At 32.8% G+C, this 15424-nt stretch overlaps 1 protein-coding gene across 5 annotated transcripts in view; it reads left to right on the top strand.

Moving 5' to 3' along the window:
- The window catches only part of LOC132749466 (serine/threonine kinase-like domain-containing protein STKLD1), a 40075-nt gene that overhangs the window by 3093 nt on the left and 21558 nt on the right, over positions 1-15424 (top strand). For 3 of the 5 annotated variants that reach the window (XM_060739215.1, XM_060739213.1, XM_060739216.1), the window contains exons 3-10: positions 126-170; positions 623-697; positions 1358-1462; positions 2107-2177; positions 2764-2876; positions 4846-4890; positions 13891-14084; positions 15304-15377. In XM_060739215.1, the coding sequence (XP_060595198.1) occupies positions 126-170; positions 623-697; positions 1358-1462; positions 2107-2177; positions 2764-2876; positions 4846-4890; positions 13891-14084; positions 15304-15377 (722 nt within the window). Of the gene's footprint in view, positions 1-125; positions 171-622; positions 698-1357; positions 1463-2106; positions 2178-2763; positions 2877-4845; positions 4891-7097; positions 7140-13890; positions 14085-15303; positions 15378-15424 lie in introns of all 5 variants that reach the window. The other 2 variants (XM_060739214.1, XM_060739217.1) reach the window with 2 other exon arrangements.

Genomic DNA, 15424 nt, shown 5'->3' on the forward strand with positions numbered 1-15424 from the left:
GAAATCAAATTCCATTAACCATATTTCAATCAAGATTTTGATTTTGTCTTTTTACATCAGTTATAAATAACATTTCAGGAAGCTTAAGTATGGTGTCTGTTACAATTATGTTATTATATTTTTAGGTGGAATGTTTTGATGAGAGTGAAGCAAACAAAGCTTTTAAGGAGGTAAGTTGTTAAATAAATCAACTCAGTTTATGGTAACATAGATCATGTTAAGATTCTTTAAAGAATCCCAAAATATTCGTTCATATTATGAGACAGCTAAAAGTCATCGAAGGAACCAAATTTAAATTTTTTGAACTAAGGTGGTAAGTAAGAAACAAAAAGAAGAAAAAGAAAGTCTAATTTAAACCATTTTAGAGTGCATGGTCTGGACTGAGTACATGTTTTGAAATTTTCCCTTAATTGATGAGTGGTATTGTCCAGATTGAAAGATGGTCAAGTCTTTTGAAGTTATTAAACATAGCACAGATATTTGAAATAGATAACATCTACATCTCTGAAATTAGTTAGGGTTAAATTGATTCTTTAAGTGTTCTGTCATTAAGCCTGTATGAAATAAATAAAAAATAATTTCCAAGGTTATCACAAATTTTACTTTCATGTTTAATTTTCAGGCATCAGTTCTTCGTGATCTGCAACATGTGTATGTGTCAGGGTACAAAGAGTTTTTTGTCCTGTGGGAAAAGCAGGTAAGAACTAAACACTGTTTTTAGTTTGACTATTTCTTACCTCGGCCTCGGTGTTGGTATAAGAATTTAGTTGAAAGTTTTACAAGCAACTTCTTGAGCAACATCATATCTTCATGCCCGTAATTAGGGACGACTGTCCTAAGCCCTTTACACCATGTATGATAATGCTCCTGAGTGAGCCCAGTTCAGTATTAGCAGAACTCTTGACATGTGGATTTTAACTGATTAACAGTCAACATGTGGATTTTAACTGATTAACAGTTCTTTGTATACAAAGAGAAGATACTTTGTTAAAGTTTTTCATGCATCAACAAATCATCTTTTAGAACTACTGAAGGTATTCACTTGTAACCTTATACATGTCTACTGGATCATATAAACTGGAGGTCACTATCCAAGACATGGTCCATTTAGACTTTGGAAACTTCAAAAATTCTTGCATGCAAGATTAATCTTCAAAAGTACTGGAAATATTCTCTTGTAACTTAATTATCCAGAAACATTATAAATTTGAAGTCACTATTCAAGACCCATAACTCTTTGCATGGAGTATGACAAATTGTAGTGATCATTTTGTGATTTTGTTTTGTCTTAGATTTTGATGAAGTCAGTTAACAAATATAGCATGTAGATTGTATGTATATATATGTATAATTTCAGGATTCCTCTGTTTACATCTGTATTTTGATGGACTATTTCCCAAAAGGAACTCTCCTAACAGTGCTGTCTAAATATAGAGAGAAGAAGGAAGTTATTGATGAAGAGGTAGAAAATATTTCCTTGGTTACTTTTTTCTTGCTGTAACTAATTATTACATGAGCGTGGTGTGGGGTGTTTTTAGCTCGATTTTTTAAAAAATACAGAGCTCTTTTGTACTCAACCAGGTGTTGGCATTGCTGTCACACTTTTTGCATGCAATATCATATCTCCAAAACTACTGAAGGGAATGGGTTGAAGCTTCAAACCCTTATTTGAAAGCATAATAATAAGTCATTTTCAAAGGCTCAAACTCTTTTTATGGACTTTGGTAAAATTATGGCCCTTTTTGAATTTAGAGCATTTTATATTATCCAATCTCTTGTTTTACTATCAAGCACTGAGAATAATTATTCACAGTCTTACTGACAACTGCCCTACTGATAGCTCTCGTTGCGTATGAACATTAGGCCAGTGTTTCTTTGGAACACACTGTGATAAGATAAAGAAGTAAAGATATTGATAGTCATGATGGGTGCTTTACAAAACTAAAAAAAATGTATGACCACCAAGATATTTGGCGAGTGGTCATAAGCGGCAAAGAAACAAAAAATTTTTGCATAAGTGCAATAACTGATCAACAGCTATTAAATCTAGGAGGATTTATTCTGTTATTGCATTAAGGTATTTATATTTGTGCTCTCATATTTCAGCAAATTAAGCAATGGCTGGGACAGGTACTAGAAGCTTTGATGTATGCCCACAAGAAGAAAATTCTCCACAGGTAAGTGCTGTATTGTTTGACTTATAATCTTTACAATTCTTGATAAACAACTGGAAAAAATCTTTTACCCTCAGCGTAGAGCCAGGCCAGACAGCACATTGACACTATTGAAATTTAATAGGAGATAACCCATTGCTGCATTTAGGTGACAATATATGTGCATTTAGACCAGGACCTATCATATTGTTGATCAACTTGCTGATATTTTGAATTCAAAATCTTCTTAATATATAAATGGACTGCTCCAAAGTCAAAGGTCATTTCAATTCATTCAAATTTAGCCAGGCACCTTTTTGTTGAATCATTTAAACATGTATATGACCTGAGAAAAAAAACAACAAATTATTTGAATGAGTTATAGTGCTAATTTTCTTTTGAGTAATGGTTTTCTAGAATAAAAGAAAGTATTTAATAAAGACTACACTGTATATCTATATCATGTATATATAAAAAGAATTTCTTACCTACCCTGCTCTTTTGGTTCAGGTACTAGAAACAGAATTATTGATTTCATTGTTAATTTTACAATCTTTTAATATAAAATATAGGCACTGTACATTTAAAACATTTTTGTGCCTTTTAACAGGGATATTCGCCCCAGTAATATATACGTACAAGCTGATGACACTCTTGCACTTGGGGATTTTGGTGTTGATACAATAATGGGCGATGCTATAACATGTACCCGTGCTAATGCAGGTATTTTAATTTGACCTTTAACCCTTTTTTGGTACCATTTTATACCAACATAAGCATTCTGAGCTTTGCGTTGTATAAATCGAAGGGCTTACATGCAGAATAGAAAGATGCAAAATTCTAAAAGATCTTCCAATATTTAAATATTAGATGCTAATATGCATTACCTGTAAAGTTAGGTAGTACCCTAGATGTACATGTATCTTGCTAGTCTAGATGAAAAACCTACATTTCTTCGCCATGTACATGTTGCTTATATTTATACACATATTGTTTAAAGGGGGGAAGTAATTATTTTGAATCTCTTACATACATTCATGCCATAATTTTTGGACAGCTTTCCGGGACACTTTTCATCGCGGCAATAATGGATGTGTAGGCAGTTGTGGAAAAGGGGGGGGTGTCAATCGTATAACGCTATTAAATTAGGACGACTTTCTCCTGAATTTTAATGATAAACAGTTAACTTACTAGTTTTATAAGTTGTCTTTTAGGTCAACATATTTATCATTTTAAAAGTATTTCTTTATTTAATTTATTATTCCCTAAAAGCAAGTAAGTTGTAAGTTATAAACCCGGTGAATGGGCGCGGCCATGTTGTTCATCCGTTATATCTTAAAGTCGTGATAATTACTACATGTCACGTAATGCAATTCTTACAGTAATAAAAACAAACACAGCAAGGTGATTTATTTGACACCTTTAATTTTTTTATTTGATAGATATATTTACATTGTTTGTAATAAGTAGACTTTCGGCAAGTTAGCTATTGATCTAAAAATTAATGATTATCGGGGATTAACGATAATTGTTTAGGGCCGTAAACAATTAATTAACCCGACCATTAAACGCTGCCGAATTCAACAGAGAATGTTAATTGCCGATGCATGAAGAATCTATTGCTGAGGGGAATCGACAGTCGATAATTGGGGGGCTGTATATTGTAAACTTGTAAGTGTCAACGTTCCTGTGTATTATGTGTACCAGGTCAGATTATGTTTTACGATCTAGAGGTGAAATGTGCGAGATTTGATTTAAAAAAATCTATGAAAATTTTGCAAAATATCATGATTTTTTTTTCCGGGATCAAATCGATGCCCGGGACATCTCCGGGACAGACATCCGACTTCCGGGACAATCCCGGGCATCCGGGACGTTATGGCATGTATGCTTAATATATTCTTTTCATGGGCAAATTAATATTTATTCATAAAAAATAATTTATATACATATATATCATATATGTATTTTCGTTTGGTAGGAAATGATTGTTGTAACTATTGTTATGGGGAAAGTTATGATTATTCATTTATATTGTAAGGGGGACATTATATTTGTATCTTTTTTTAGGGAGAAATTCATATATCATGTTGAGGGGAAAGTTTCATTTTCTAGGGTGTAAATTTTTAAGGGGAAATAATAAGTCCTGTATTTTGATAAGGGGAAGCTATATTTATTCAAAATCTATTTTTGGGGAGATATCATTTTTCATATTCTTTTGTTTACTTGGAAATGGCTTTTCCTAAATGAAATGATTATTCATAAGGAAATTATTAGTAATATTCAAGTAATAGTTAAGGGGAAATAATTACAACTCTTTTAAGAATTGACAACAAGATTATGGAACCAATATGATTTTATTGTTGATAAATTTTATGAAAATATTTCATAACTTATAGCTTTGTACCCTTTAAGGGAAATTTTGGCTAATGATTACAACATAACATTTTGAAATACCTGACCAGACAGTGTACTTATCATAATCTGTTTATGGATAAGCATATCATTTATAGCAATTGCATAAGTGAATGTTTTCGGGATCAGTATATTTATAGAATTGAGGAATTTTTTTTACCATTATGTTTAATTAAAGTAAGAATAAGAAATTTTTTGAAATTCTGAACTTCTGCCATTGTATTTTTAAATAAGCTGCAAATTTAACGTAACAAAAATTTCAATATTTATATACTAGGCAAAAAGCCTTTTGGTGCCACTGGTTACAAGGATAGATTTAAATGTAGGTATAGTTGCATGTTGTAAGAGCACAGTTATTGCCCCTTGTTTGACTCACATGATGGTATTGTAAAGACAGTTATTGCCCATTGTTTAGCTCAAATGGGATTGTTAAGGCAGTTATTGCCCCTTATTTGGTTCACACAGTGTCATTGTTAAGACAGGTATTGCCCCTTATTTGGCTCACATGGTGTTGTTGAGACAGTGATTGCCCCTTATTTGGCTCACATGATGTTGTTAAGACAGTTATTGCCCCTTGTTTTGGCTCACATGGTGTTGTTAAGACAGTAACTGCCCCTTGTTTGGCTCACATGGTGTCATTGTTAAGATAGGTATTGCCCCTTATTTGGCTCACATGGTGTTGTTAAGACAGATACCCCTTGTTTGGCTCACATGATGTCATTGTAAATGTTAAGACAGTTATTGCCCCTTGTTTGGCTCATTTGGTGGCATAACATGGACAGTTATTGCCTCTTGTTTTGCTCTCAATTATGGTAGAAATGTATAACCTGTTTTGCCCATTATTTTGCTTTTGACCTTGATGGCATTTAAAAACAATTAGTTCCCCTTACTTTGCTCTCAATCCTGATGGTGTTGTATTTACAGTTATTGCCCCTTGTTTTGCTGGCAAGATTGCATTGTATAGACAGTTATTTCCCCTTGTTTCCCTCTCAATCATGATGGCATTGTATTAACAGTAACTGTTACTGCCCTTTATTTTGCTGACATTGTGAACTTGTTTAGACAGTTATTGCTCCTTGATTTGATGTAATCAAGTAAAAAAACTAGCCCATTGTATTAAGTTTAAAAGATGAAGATGTTTTTCAATTAAGAAACAAAACCATCACATCATCCTGATTCTTCGTTCTTGAGTGTAAGGATCAATTTTAAACGGTCAAAGTTTAGGAATATATTCCTTGAAAATACTCGGGCGCTTCATTTGATGACAACTTGTTTTACATCATGTGAAAAAAAATGTGTAACATGCACACTCAATAATCATTTATGATTTAATAGTATCAAATTAATACCACCTTATATTCGCCTTGTGTTATTGTGCATAAATATATATACATTTTTCACTAAATATCAAAATAATGGCATTAATTTTATTTTTCAGGTAAATGAGTTGTCCCCCTTTAACAAAAAACCCATATTTATTTTATCCCCTGATATGAATGCAATATTAATGAAAATGTTGAATGATAGTAATTAGTGACTAAATTATGATATTGCTGTTATAAGTCCTGTATTTCAAGTTTGAATGAATTATTGCCTTTTGTTTTCATGTTATTACATGTACGTTATATTTTATTCCAGGCATTGTCAATGTTTTGTAACTGATACATGTTTATTACTCAAGGTCTCGGCCTTGGCTTAGTGGTTAAGGTATCCAACCTAGAATAATGTGCTATTCAATACTGTGGGTTCGATCTCAAAAAGCATTTTGGATTTATTCATATGTCAAATCAATCCAGCTTGCACACAGATGGCCTGGGGGTCTACACTGAAGCCCTTTTGTGTCTGATATACATTCATTTTAAACAGAATTTACTTTTACTTTTGATATTGTAGGAAAGTGTAAGCTTATAGACACACTTTTTAATTAATTTCTGGAACCATTCAATATTAAACAATAAGTGAAAAAAAATTCTTACCCAAGGAAACAATGGCTGGCCCTTGATGGGGTTTGAACCTAAATGGCTGTCAATCATAAGAGTACTAGTCTGATGCATTAACCACTCAGCCACTATTCGATAAAATACATTGTCATACATACAGGGGACCACGTAGGTCTTCCTTCATCTGTTTATTTAGAAATTTTCATGAATCACCTTGGTCATGTCATTTTGCCGTTCCAAATTACAAAGCATTTTTATACTGATTGCAAATTGACAAAAAAAAAATAATGCATTTTTTCTTCAATAATATTTTACCTTTTGAAAATATAAATAGAAACACTTTTCAGAAATGGAAGTACTATCCAAGTGCTGACTTGAATTTGTTAGAATTTGTAGGTTGTGATTAAACATGTTATTTTCAGGTCATGTATTTTGCTGCTCAAAGTAAAGAAATAATAAAAATTTTAACATTTAGGAACATACTGTTTCCTTAATGGTAGAAATCACTTATCATAAATGAGGAAATATTTTTCTGACAAAAATTGATGATTATACAGGATTCGTCGTCACGAGTAGTTTTGAATTTCAGGCATAAAGGGAGAATATTTGAGAAAACCGAGGTTCAATTATGGTAACTCGCTCGTATAAAAACAAAAACTTATATTTCTCATTTATTATTTTTACCAGTAGAATAACTGGCTGAAAGTGCGCCATTAACATTAATTAAACTTCATGTAGAAAATTAATCATTCATCAATTTAGGTAATATTACATGTTTTATCAATTTCAGGTGAATTGTATTATCAAATGAAAATAGTCAATTTTGGTGAATTTTCACTTTAACCCATAAACTGCTGTAACTGAAATTTTCCCCTACTTTGAATTTGGAACAGTTCAATAGAACTTCAAACAGTCCAATAGAATTTTGAACAGTCCAGTAGAATTTGAAACAGTCCAATAGAACTTTGAACAGTCCAATATAATTTTGAACAGTTTAACAGAATTTGGAACAGTCCAATAGATCTTTGAACAGTTCATTGCAATTTTGAACAGTCCAACTTAATTTGGAACAGTCCAATAGAACCTTGAACAGTCCAATAGAATTTGGATAGTCCAATAGAACTTTGAACAGTTCAATAGAATTTGGAACAGTCCAATAGAACTTTGAAACAGTCCAATAGAACTTTGGAACATTTAAATAGAATTTTGAACAGTTTAATAGAATTTGGAACAGTCCAATAGAATTTGGAACAGTCTAATAGAATATGAAGGGATTTCAGTATCAAATTACAAAATTTGAGTCACCAACAGTATAGAGCCTGATCAGACTGCACAGGTGTGTATGCTGGCCTGGCTCTCTACTGATTAGGGTGGTCAATTTTACTTTCAGCAAGTTAAGGGTTAGTCTATTTTTGTGGATAATTGTTGAAATTATTTCTTTTTTTTCTACTTTCTAATTGTAACCTGACATACTGACTGGGGTGTTTTTAGATTTTTTTTCAATAGACATATGAATAGTATTTAATAGATTATAAGCCAATAATGGTTTTTAGCTCGACTATTCGAAGAATATGAGAGCTATTGTAGTCGCCCCGGCGTCGGCGTCGGCGTCAGCGTCCGCGTCGGCGTCTGCGTTGGTTAAAGTTTTTTGTAAAGTCAAATATCTCAATAATTACTTGAGATATTCAATTGAAACTTACAATACTTATCTATAGTAACAAGGTACATCAGATTGACAAGTTGGATAACTCTGCCTACAATATTGACAGAATTATGCCCCTTTTTAACTTAGAAATTTTGGTTAAATTTTTTTGTAAAGTCAAATATCTCAATAATTACTTGAGATATTTAATTGAAACTTACAATACTTATTTATAGTAACAAGGTTCATCAGATTGACAAGTGAGATAACTCTGTCTACAATATTGACAGAATTATGCCCCTTTTTAACGTAGAAATTTTGGTTAAAGTTTTTTGTAAAGTCAAATATCTCAATTATTGCTTGAGATATTCAATTGAAACTTACAATACTTATTTATAGTAACAAGGTACATCAGATTGACAAGTTGGATAACTCTGCCTACAATATTGACAGAATTATGCCCCTTTGGAACTTAGAAATTTTGGTTAAAGTTCTTTTGTAAAGTCAAATATCTCAATTATTGCTTGAGATATTCAATTGAAATTTAAAATACTTTTTTATAGTAACAATGTACATCAGTTTGCAAAATTGCATAACTCTGCCTGCAAAATTTGAATAATTATTTGCCCCTTTGAAACTTAGAAATTTTGGTTAAAGGTTAAAGGTCTTCAAAGATATTTACTTGAAACTTTACACATGCACTTAGGGTCATAATTGGAGGGTCATAATTGTATGTCACTGACCAAGTTCCATAACTCTATCTTGCATTAAGGCTGATTCATATCCCCTTTTCTACTTAGTCTCTTGGTTAATGTTAACATGCAAGTTTTACATATCTCAATAACTATTAAAGATATTTATTTAAAACTTCACATATGCATTTAGGGTCATAATTGTAGGTCACTGACAAAGATCCATAATTCTATCTTGCATTTAGGCTGATTTTTCTCCCCTTTTTCAACTTAGAAATTCATGGTAAAGTTTTGCTTTTGTAAGCTGTTATCTCAATTACTACTGAAGGGTTTGTGCCTTTTTTGGGACAATTTTATGCATTCATAATAATAAAGCAGTGATTTACTTGATAAAACATCTTAATTAGAATCCCTTTGTACCTTTTCTGTCAAATTTTTGTATTCATAGGTAATTAGTATTATTATACTCAATAAAACAACCTTGTGACATTACTTTCCGAATAGTCAAGCCAATACTGTATAATTAGACTCTCTCTAAGGCCTATAACATGAATTTATTAAAAAAAAATTAGACCTTTTGTGATCTTAAAAAATTTAACATTATAAAGGCTCTTTTACTATCAAGCACTTAGAATAGTCGAGCGTGCTGTCCTACTGACAGCTCTTGTTATATTATCTAAATACATGTAGTTTGTTTTTTAATTAAGGACAAAGGATATTATATTTTTTTTTACTAAATTTACTAGTAGATATTTATTTCCAGTTAGGAATCTGCTGTTAGTGTAATAGATTATGATTCAACTTGCCTTGGGTCATTTGGCTCTTACTGCTGTAGATTCAGTCTGTTGGCATATGATAAATAGATAAGATTTGGACAGTTTTGGCATCAACCTTCATGCTAGTTTGAGCTGTATGGAAGAGCTGCTGGAGGCTTTAAATTTTGTCCATAAGTAAAACCTATGACCTTGACAGTGTTGCTCTCACCTGAAAATATTACAGTTTTACCTAAAGATTTCATTGATTATGAAGACAAGGTTTGTTCCCCCCTGACCCTTCTTGTAACCAACAACGAAAAACCAACAAAGAAACAAAAACACAAAAAATCAACAAAGAAACAAAAACACAAAAAACAAAACTTTCTAATATTTTTAGACTTGTTTGTGTAGAAAGCATGAATGCATCTCTCATTCCTAATTTTGCATCATATAATGTTATATGTACTTATTGCATACTGCTTGTTGAGAAGATATACTATAAAATAACAGTATGAGAAGATTATTTACCAAGTAATACTGACATATAGATATAAGTGTGTCATTAAAGTTTGTGAATATATAGCCTGTAATGTTAAAAATTCTTGACCAAATAATACTGACATATAGATATAAGTGTGTCATTAAAGTTTGTGAATATATAGCCTGTAATGTTAAAAATAATATGTTTCTAACGTTATAATAATTATAATATAATGTAAAATTGTGAATATAGTTGCTAACTGCATTTGCTTTTAATATATTTAATAACAACTGTTTTAAGCAAATGTGGCCTTAATCATAATAAGAATTCTCTGGTAAAACCAAATTAGGTTTTCTAAGCTCACCTGTCACAAAGTGACAGGGTGAGCTTTTGTGATTGCTTTTCGCCCGGCGTCCGTCAGTCCGTAAACTTTTGCTTAAAATGACATCTCCTCATAAACCACTGAGCCAATTTCATCCAAACTTCACAGGAATGTTCCTTTGGTGGTCACCTTTAAATATTCTTCAAAGAATTTAATTCCATGCAGACCTCTGGTTGCCATGGCAACCGAAAGAAAAATCTTTAAATATCTTCTTTTAAACAACCCTAAGAGATAGAGCTTAGATATTTGGCATGTAACATCTTCTAGTGAGTGTCTACCAAGTTTGTTCAAATAAAAGCCCTGGGGTCAAAATTGGCCCCGCCCCAGGGGGTCATTGATTTTCCCTATATGCATATAGTAAAAACTTAAAAAATCTTCTTTTAAAGAACCCAAAGAGATAGAGCTAAGATATTTGACATGAAACATCTTCTAGTGAGTGTCTACCAAGTTTGTTCAAATAAAAGCCCTGGGGTCAAAATTGGCCCCGCCCCAGGGGGTCATAGATTTTCCCTATATGCATATAGTAAAAACTTAAAAAATCTTCTTTTAAAGAACCCAAAGAGCTAGAGCTAAGATATTTGGCATGAATCATCTACTAGTGAGTGTCTACCAAGTTTGTTTAAATAAAAGCCCTGGGGTCAAAATTGGCCCCGCCCCAGGGGGTCATTGATTTTCCCTATATGCATATAGTAAAAATTTAAACAATCTTCTTTTAAAGAACCCAAAGAGCTAGAGCTAAGATATTTAGCATGAAACATGTTCTAATGGGTGTCTACCAAATTTGTTTAAATAAAAGCCCTGGGGTCAAAATTGGCCCCGCCCCGGGGGTCAAAATTGGCCCCGCCCCGGGGGTCATTGATTTTCGTTATATATGTATGGCAAAAACTTAAAAATCTTCTTTGAAAAAACCCAGATAGCTAGAGTTTAGATATTAAGCATGAAACATCTTCTAATCAGTGTCTACAAAGTTTGTTCAAATAAAAGCCTCAGGGTCAAAATTGGCCCTGGCCCGGGGGTCATTGATTTTCCTTTTTTGTGTATAGCAAAAACTTAAAAATCTTCTTTAAAAAAAACCCAAATAGCTAGAGTTTAGATATTAGGCATGAAACATCTTTTAGTAAATATCTACAAAGTTTGTTCAAATAAAAGCCCGGGGGTCAAAACTGGCCCTGCCCCAGGGGTGTCATTGTTTTTAACTATATGTGTATAGTAAAAACTTAAAAAATCGTCTTTTAAAAAACCCAATGAGCTAGAACTTAGATGTTTAGCATGAAACATCTTCTTATGGGTGTCTACCAAGTCTGTTCAAATAAACAAATACAAGCCCTTGGGTAAAAATTGAAAAATTGGCCGGGGGGGGGGGGGGGGTGTGGGGTGGTGGCTATATACAGGTGAGCGACCTCAGGGCCATCATGGCCCTCTTGTTATTAATTTCTGGCCTTATATTTAGTGTTGTTATGGATTTTAATAAGGTTTTCTGAAGGAAATTATTAAATAAGTGTATGCCAGTGGATGGCTGGTTATGCATTACTTGAATCAAACCTGATTTTGTGACATTTTTATTAGCTTGACTATTCAATAAGAATAAGTAGAGCTATTGTAGTCACCCTAGCGTCGGCATCGGCATAACCACTTATGTTAAAGCTTGTGTAATAGTTTAAATATTTTCAAAGTCCATTGACATATGGCTTTGAAACTTTGCACACTTGTTCACCATCATTACCCCAACCTGTAGACAGGAGGAGGTAACTCTATCTTTAACCCTTTTTCGACTTAGAATTTACATTAAGGTTTTTGTAATACCTCAAATATTTTCAAAATTCATTGACATAAGGCTTTGAAACAAAGTTGAAATTTTATACTCTTCTTTGAGAGCATAATAGGACTCTCTCCAAGGCCTATAACTGTTATATGGATTTAAAGAAAAATTTTGCCTTTTTCTTTACTTAGAAAATTTTACCTTTTAATCAAGGCTTTTTTTGTGTCTCCTTGAAAAGGCGACATATAAGGATTACTTTTGTCGGCGGTTTCGTTGTTGGCGTCGTTGTCGGCGTCCCCTAAAGCTTGTCCAGAGCATAACTCAGTCACTATAAGTCTGATTGACTTCAAATTTGGTATGCATGCTTCTTTCAATAACCGGAAGTGCAGTGCACAAGAATTAGTACTCTGCACTTCTTAATTTTTGAGTTATTGCCCTTTGTTAATTTTCATACTTTAATGTTGTCCGGGCCATTTCTCTTCAACTATAAAAGCTATGGACTTGAAACTTCAAAGGATGATAGATCTCATGAAGAAGTGCAGTGCACAAGAACCGGTAGTCTGCATTTCTTATTTTTTGAGTTATTGCCCATTGTTAATTTTCATACTTTATTTTTGTCCTGCCCATTTCTCGGAAAGTATAAAAGCTATGGACTTGAAACTTCATAGGATGTTATATCTCATTAAGAAAAGTGCAGTGCACAAGAACCAGTACTCTGCATTTCTTATTTTTTGAGTTATTGACCTTTGTTAATTTTCATACTTTATTTTTGTCCAGGCCATTATAAATTATAAAAGCTATGGACTTGAAACTTCACAGGATGATATATCTTATTGATAAGAAGTGCAGTGCAAAGAAACTGCTGCTGTGCACTTCTTATTTTTTTAGTTATTGCCCTTTGTTAATTTTCTTGTCCTGGCCATTTCTTCTAAACTATATTGTTCACAAGGCGACACATCCGACTCGCGGAGTTCTAGTTTTACTATCAAGCGCTAAGAATAGTCAAGCGTTGCTGTCCTACCGACAGCTATTGTTTTACATCCTGTCATTTGTTAATTTTATTAAACATTTTTGGCATTATGGACTAAATAGGAATGTATAACAAAAACAATAGCCTGTTTATTGATGTCTCCAGAATATACAATATTTTCAAATCAGAGAAATATTAATGAACAGTTTATTGAGATTAAAGTACTCCATGTATAGCAAAATGTTCATAGTAGGAGTAACCCTGAGTTGTCTAAAAAATAATATGAGGACCACTTTCAATTACATGTAATCATTCTATTGATTCATATGGAAGTAAAATATGAGGATCAAGATATAAAGTAAATGTTTCATTGGTTAGACTACCTTGATCAATGATTTATGTTGGGCTTTGATTATCTTCACTATTGGGTGCTTCAGCTTCTTGTGCCTGCAAAATCCAAGTTGAACCCAAGCCACCAGGTCATGCTTCTCTGATCAGTTGCCAGTTATATCAAAACTTTATGTAATTCACTATCAGACTTTATTATTTCATGTTTTTATGACTGTTGACTGGTATTACACTATGAATAACCAAAATTTACAAATGCAGTATATGATAGAAATTAAGGTCTAGCAATATAATTTTTATCAATCAGAAAGATTCAACATCAGATTATTTCATTCTCGTGCTTGATTTTACAGCTTCAATGAATTACATGGCCCCGGAATGTGTAAGCCATGGATACAGTGAGACCTGTGATATATGGTCACTAGGCTGTGTCCTGTTTGAACTGGTCACAGCGTGGCTTTACAACTCGGACGAAGCTATAGCTAAGCTGCAGCAAGTAAGGAACGATCCAGGAGTGCTTGATGAAGTCTTTGAAGACATTTCAAAGGTGAGTGATAATGGAGAAGATAGAAAACATATCTATTGTCTATTGGGAATGACTGGAACAAATGATAAAGTTGCTAATAGATATGTTAGTTCAGACTAAGATTAACATTACTGCACAATATATTAGATATTGTTATATTTTATTGGCAATATTATATCACAATATATTTTCAGATATCGCAATATATTGAAGCTGTAGACTTTTGATAAAAACAATAATATTCTACTAAAGATAAAAGTGTATTCAACAATGACTTTTTTAAAACCTTTTAAAATCTTTGATTAGATTTTCCATTAAAAAAGATAAATAGTTTTATCCTGATTGCAAGATGGACAAGTCTGTTTAAGATATTTAGCATTGAGAGGATTGACTCTTTGATAGCTAATGATAACAATGACTTTTATGCCTTTATGCCACCAATATATAACCAGGCAAGCTTGCACACCCAAACAGTTTGTTGTCACTACATAACTGTTGCCACTACATTACTGTTGCCACTACATTAATGTTGCCACTACATTACTGTTGCCACTATATTACCGTTGCCACTATATTCCTGTTGCCACTACATTACTGTTGCCATTGCATTACTCTTGCCATTACATTATTGTTGCCACTACATTACTGTTGCCTCTACATTATTGTTGCCACTGCATTTTTGTTGCCAGTACATTACTGTTGCCACTGCATTATTGTTGATACTGCATTACTGTTGCCATTGCATTACTGTTGCCACTACAATATGGTTGCCACTACATTATTGTTCCCACTACAATATGATTGCCACTACATTATTGTTGCCATTACATTACTGCTTCGACTATATTACTGTTACCATTACATTACTGTTGCCACTACATTAGTGTTGCCACTACATGTACTGGTATATTACTGCTGCCACTATATTACTGTCACCATTACATTACTGTTAAAACTACATTACTGTTTCATTTTAATTCTTCATACAAAAATACCCCCATCTCATAATGGACAGTTCTAAATTCACAGTAGGCCAAGTATATGTGGAAACCAAAAATGACTGCCTCAAATTCAAAATGAATCATTTCAGAAATTTTTAAATGACAGCTCTGGGTTATGTAAGTCCAAACCTACATCAAAAGATAAAAAAAAAAGAGGAAAAAAATCCAGTTTTGTCATGTCAAAAAACCTCTGTGGAGTCCCTTTAAATATGAACATGTTGTTTTGTTGTTCTTTTCAGCATTACTCAGATGCTCTGATCTCGTTATTGGCATGTATGTTAAAAGTGAATCATACTCAAAGATCTACACTGGGGTATGTATTAAAAATCTATGGTTTCCTTTTTTACTCGTACAAATATA

This window comes from Ruditapes philippinarum, unplaced genomic scaffold, assembly GCF_026571515.1.
Source record: "Ruditapes philippinarum isolate M1 unplaced genomic scaffold, ASM2657151v2 ctg671_1_1_1_1, whole genome shotgun sequence".
NCBI lineage: Eukaryota > Metazoa > Mollusca > Bivalvia > Venerida > Veneridae > Ruditapes > Ruditapes philippinarum.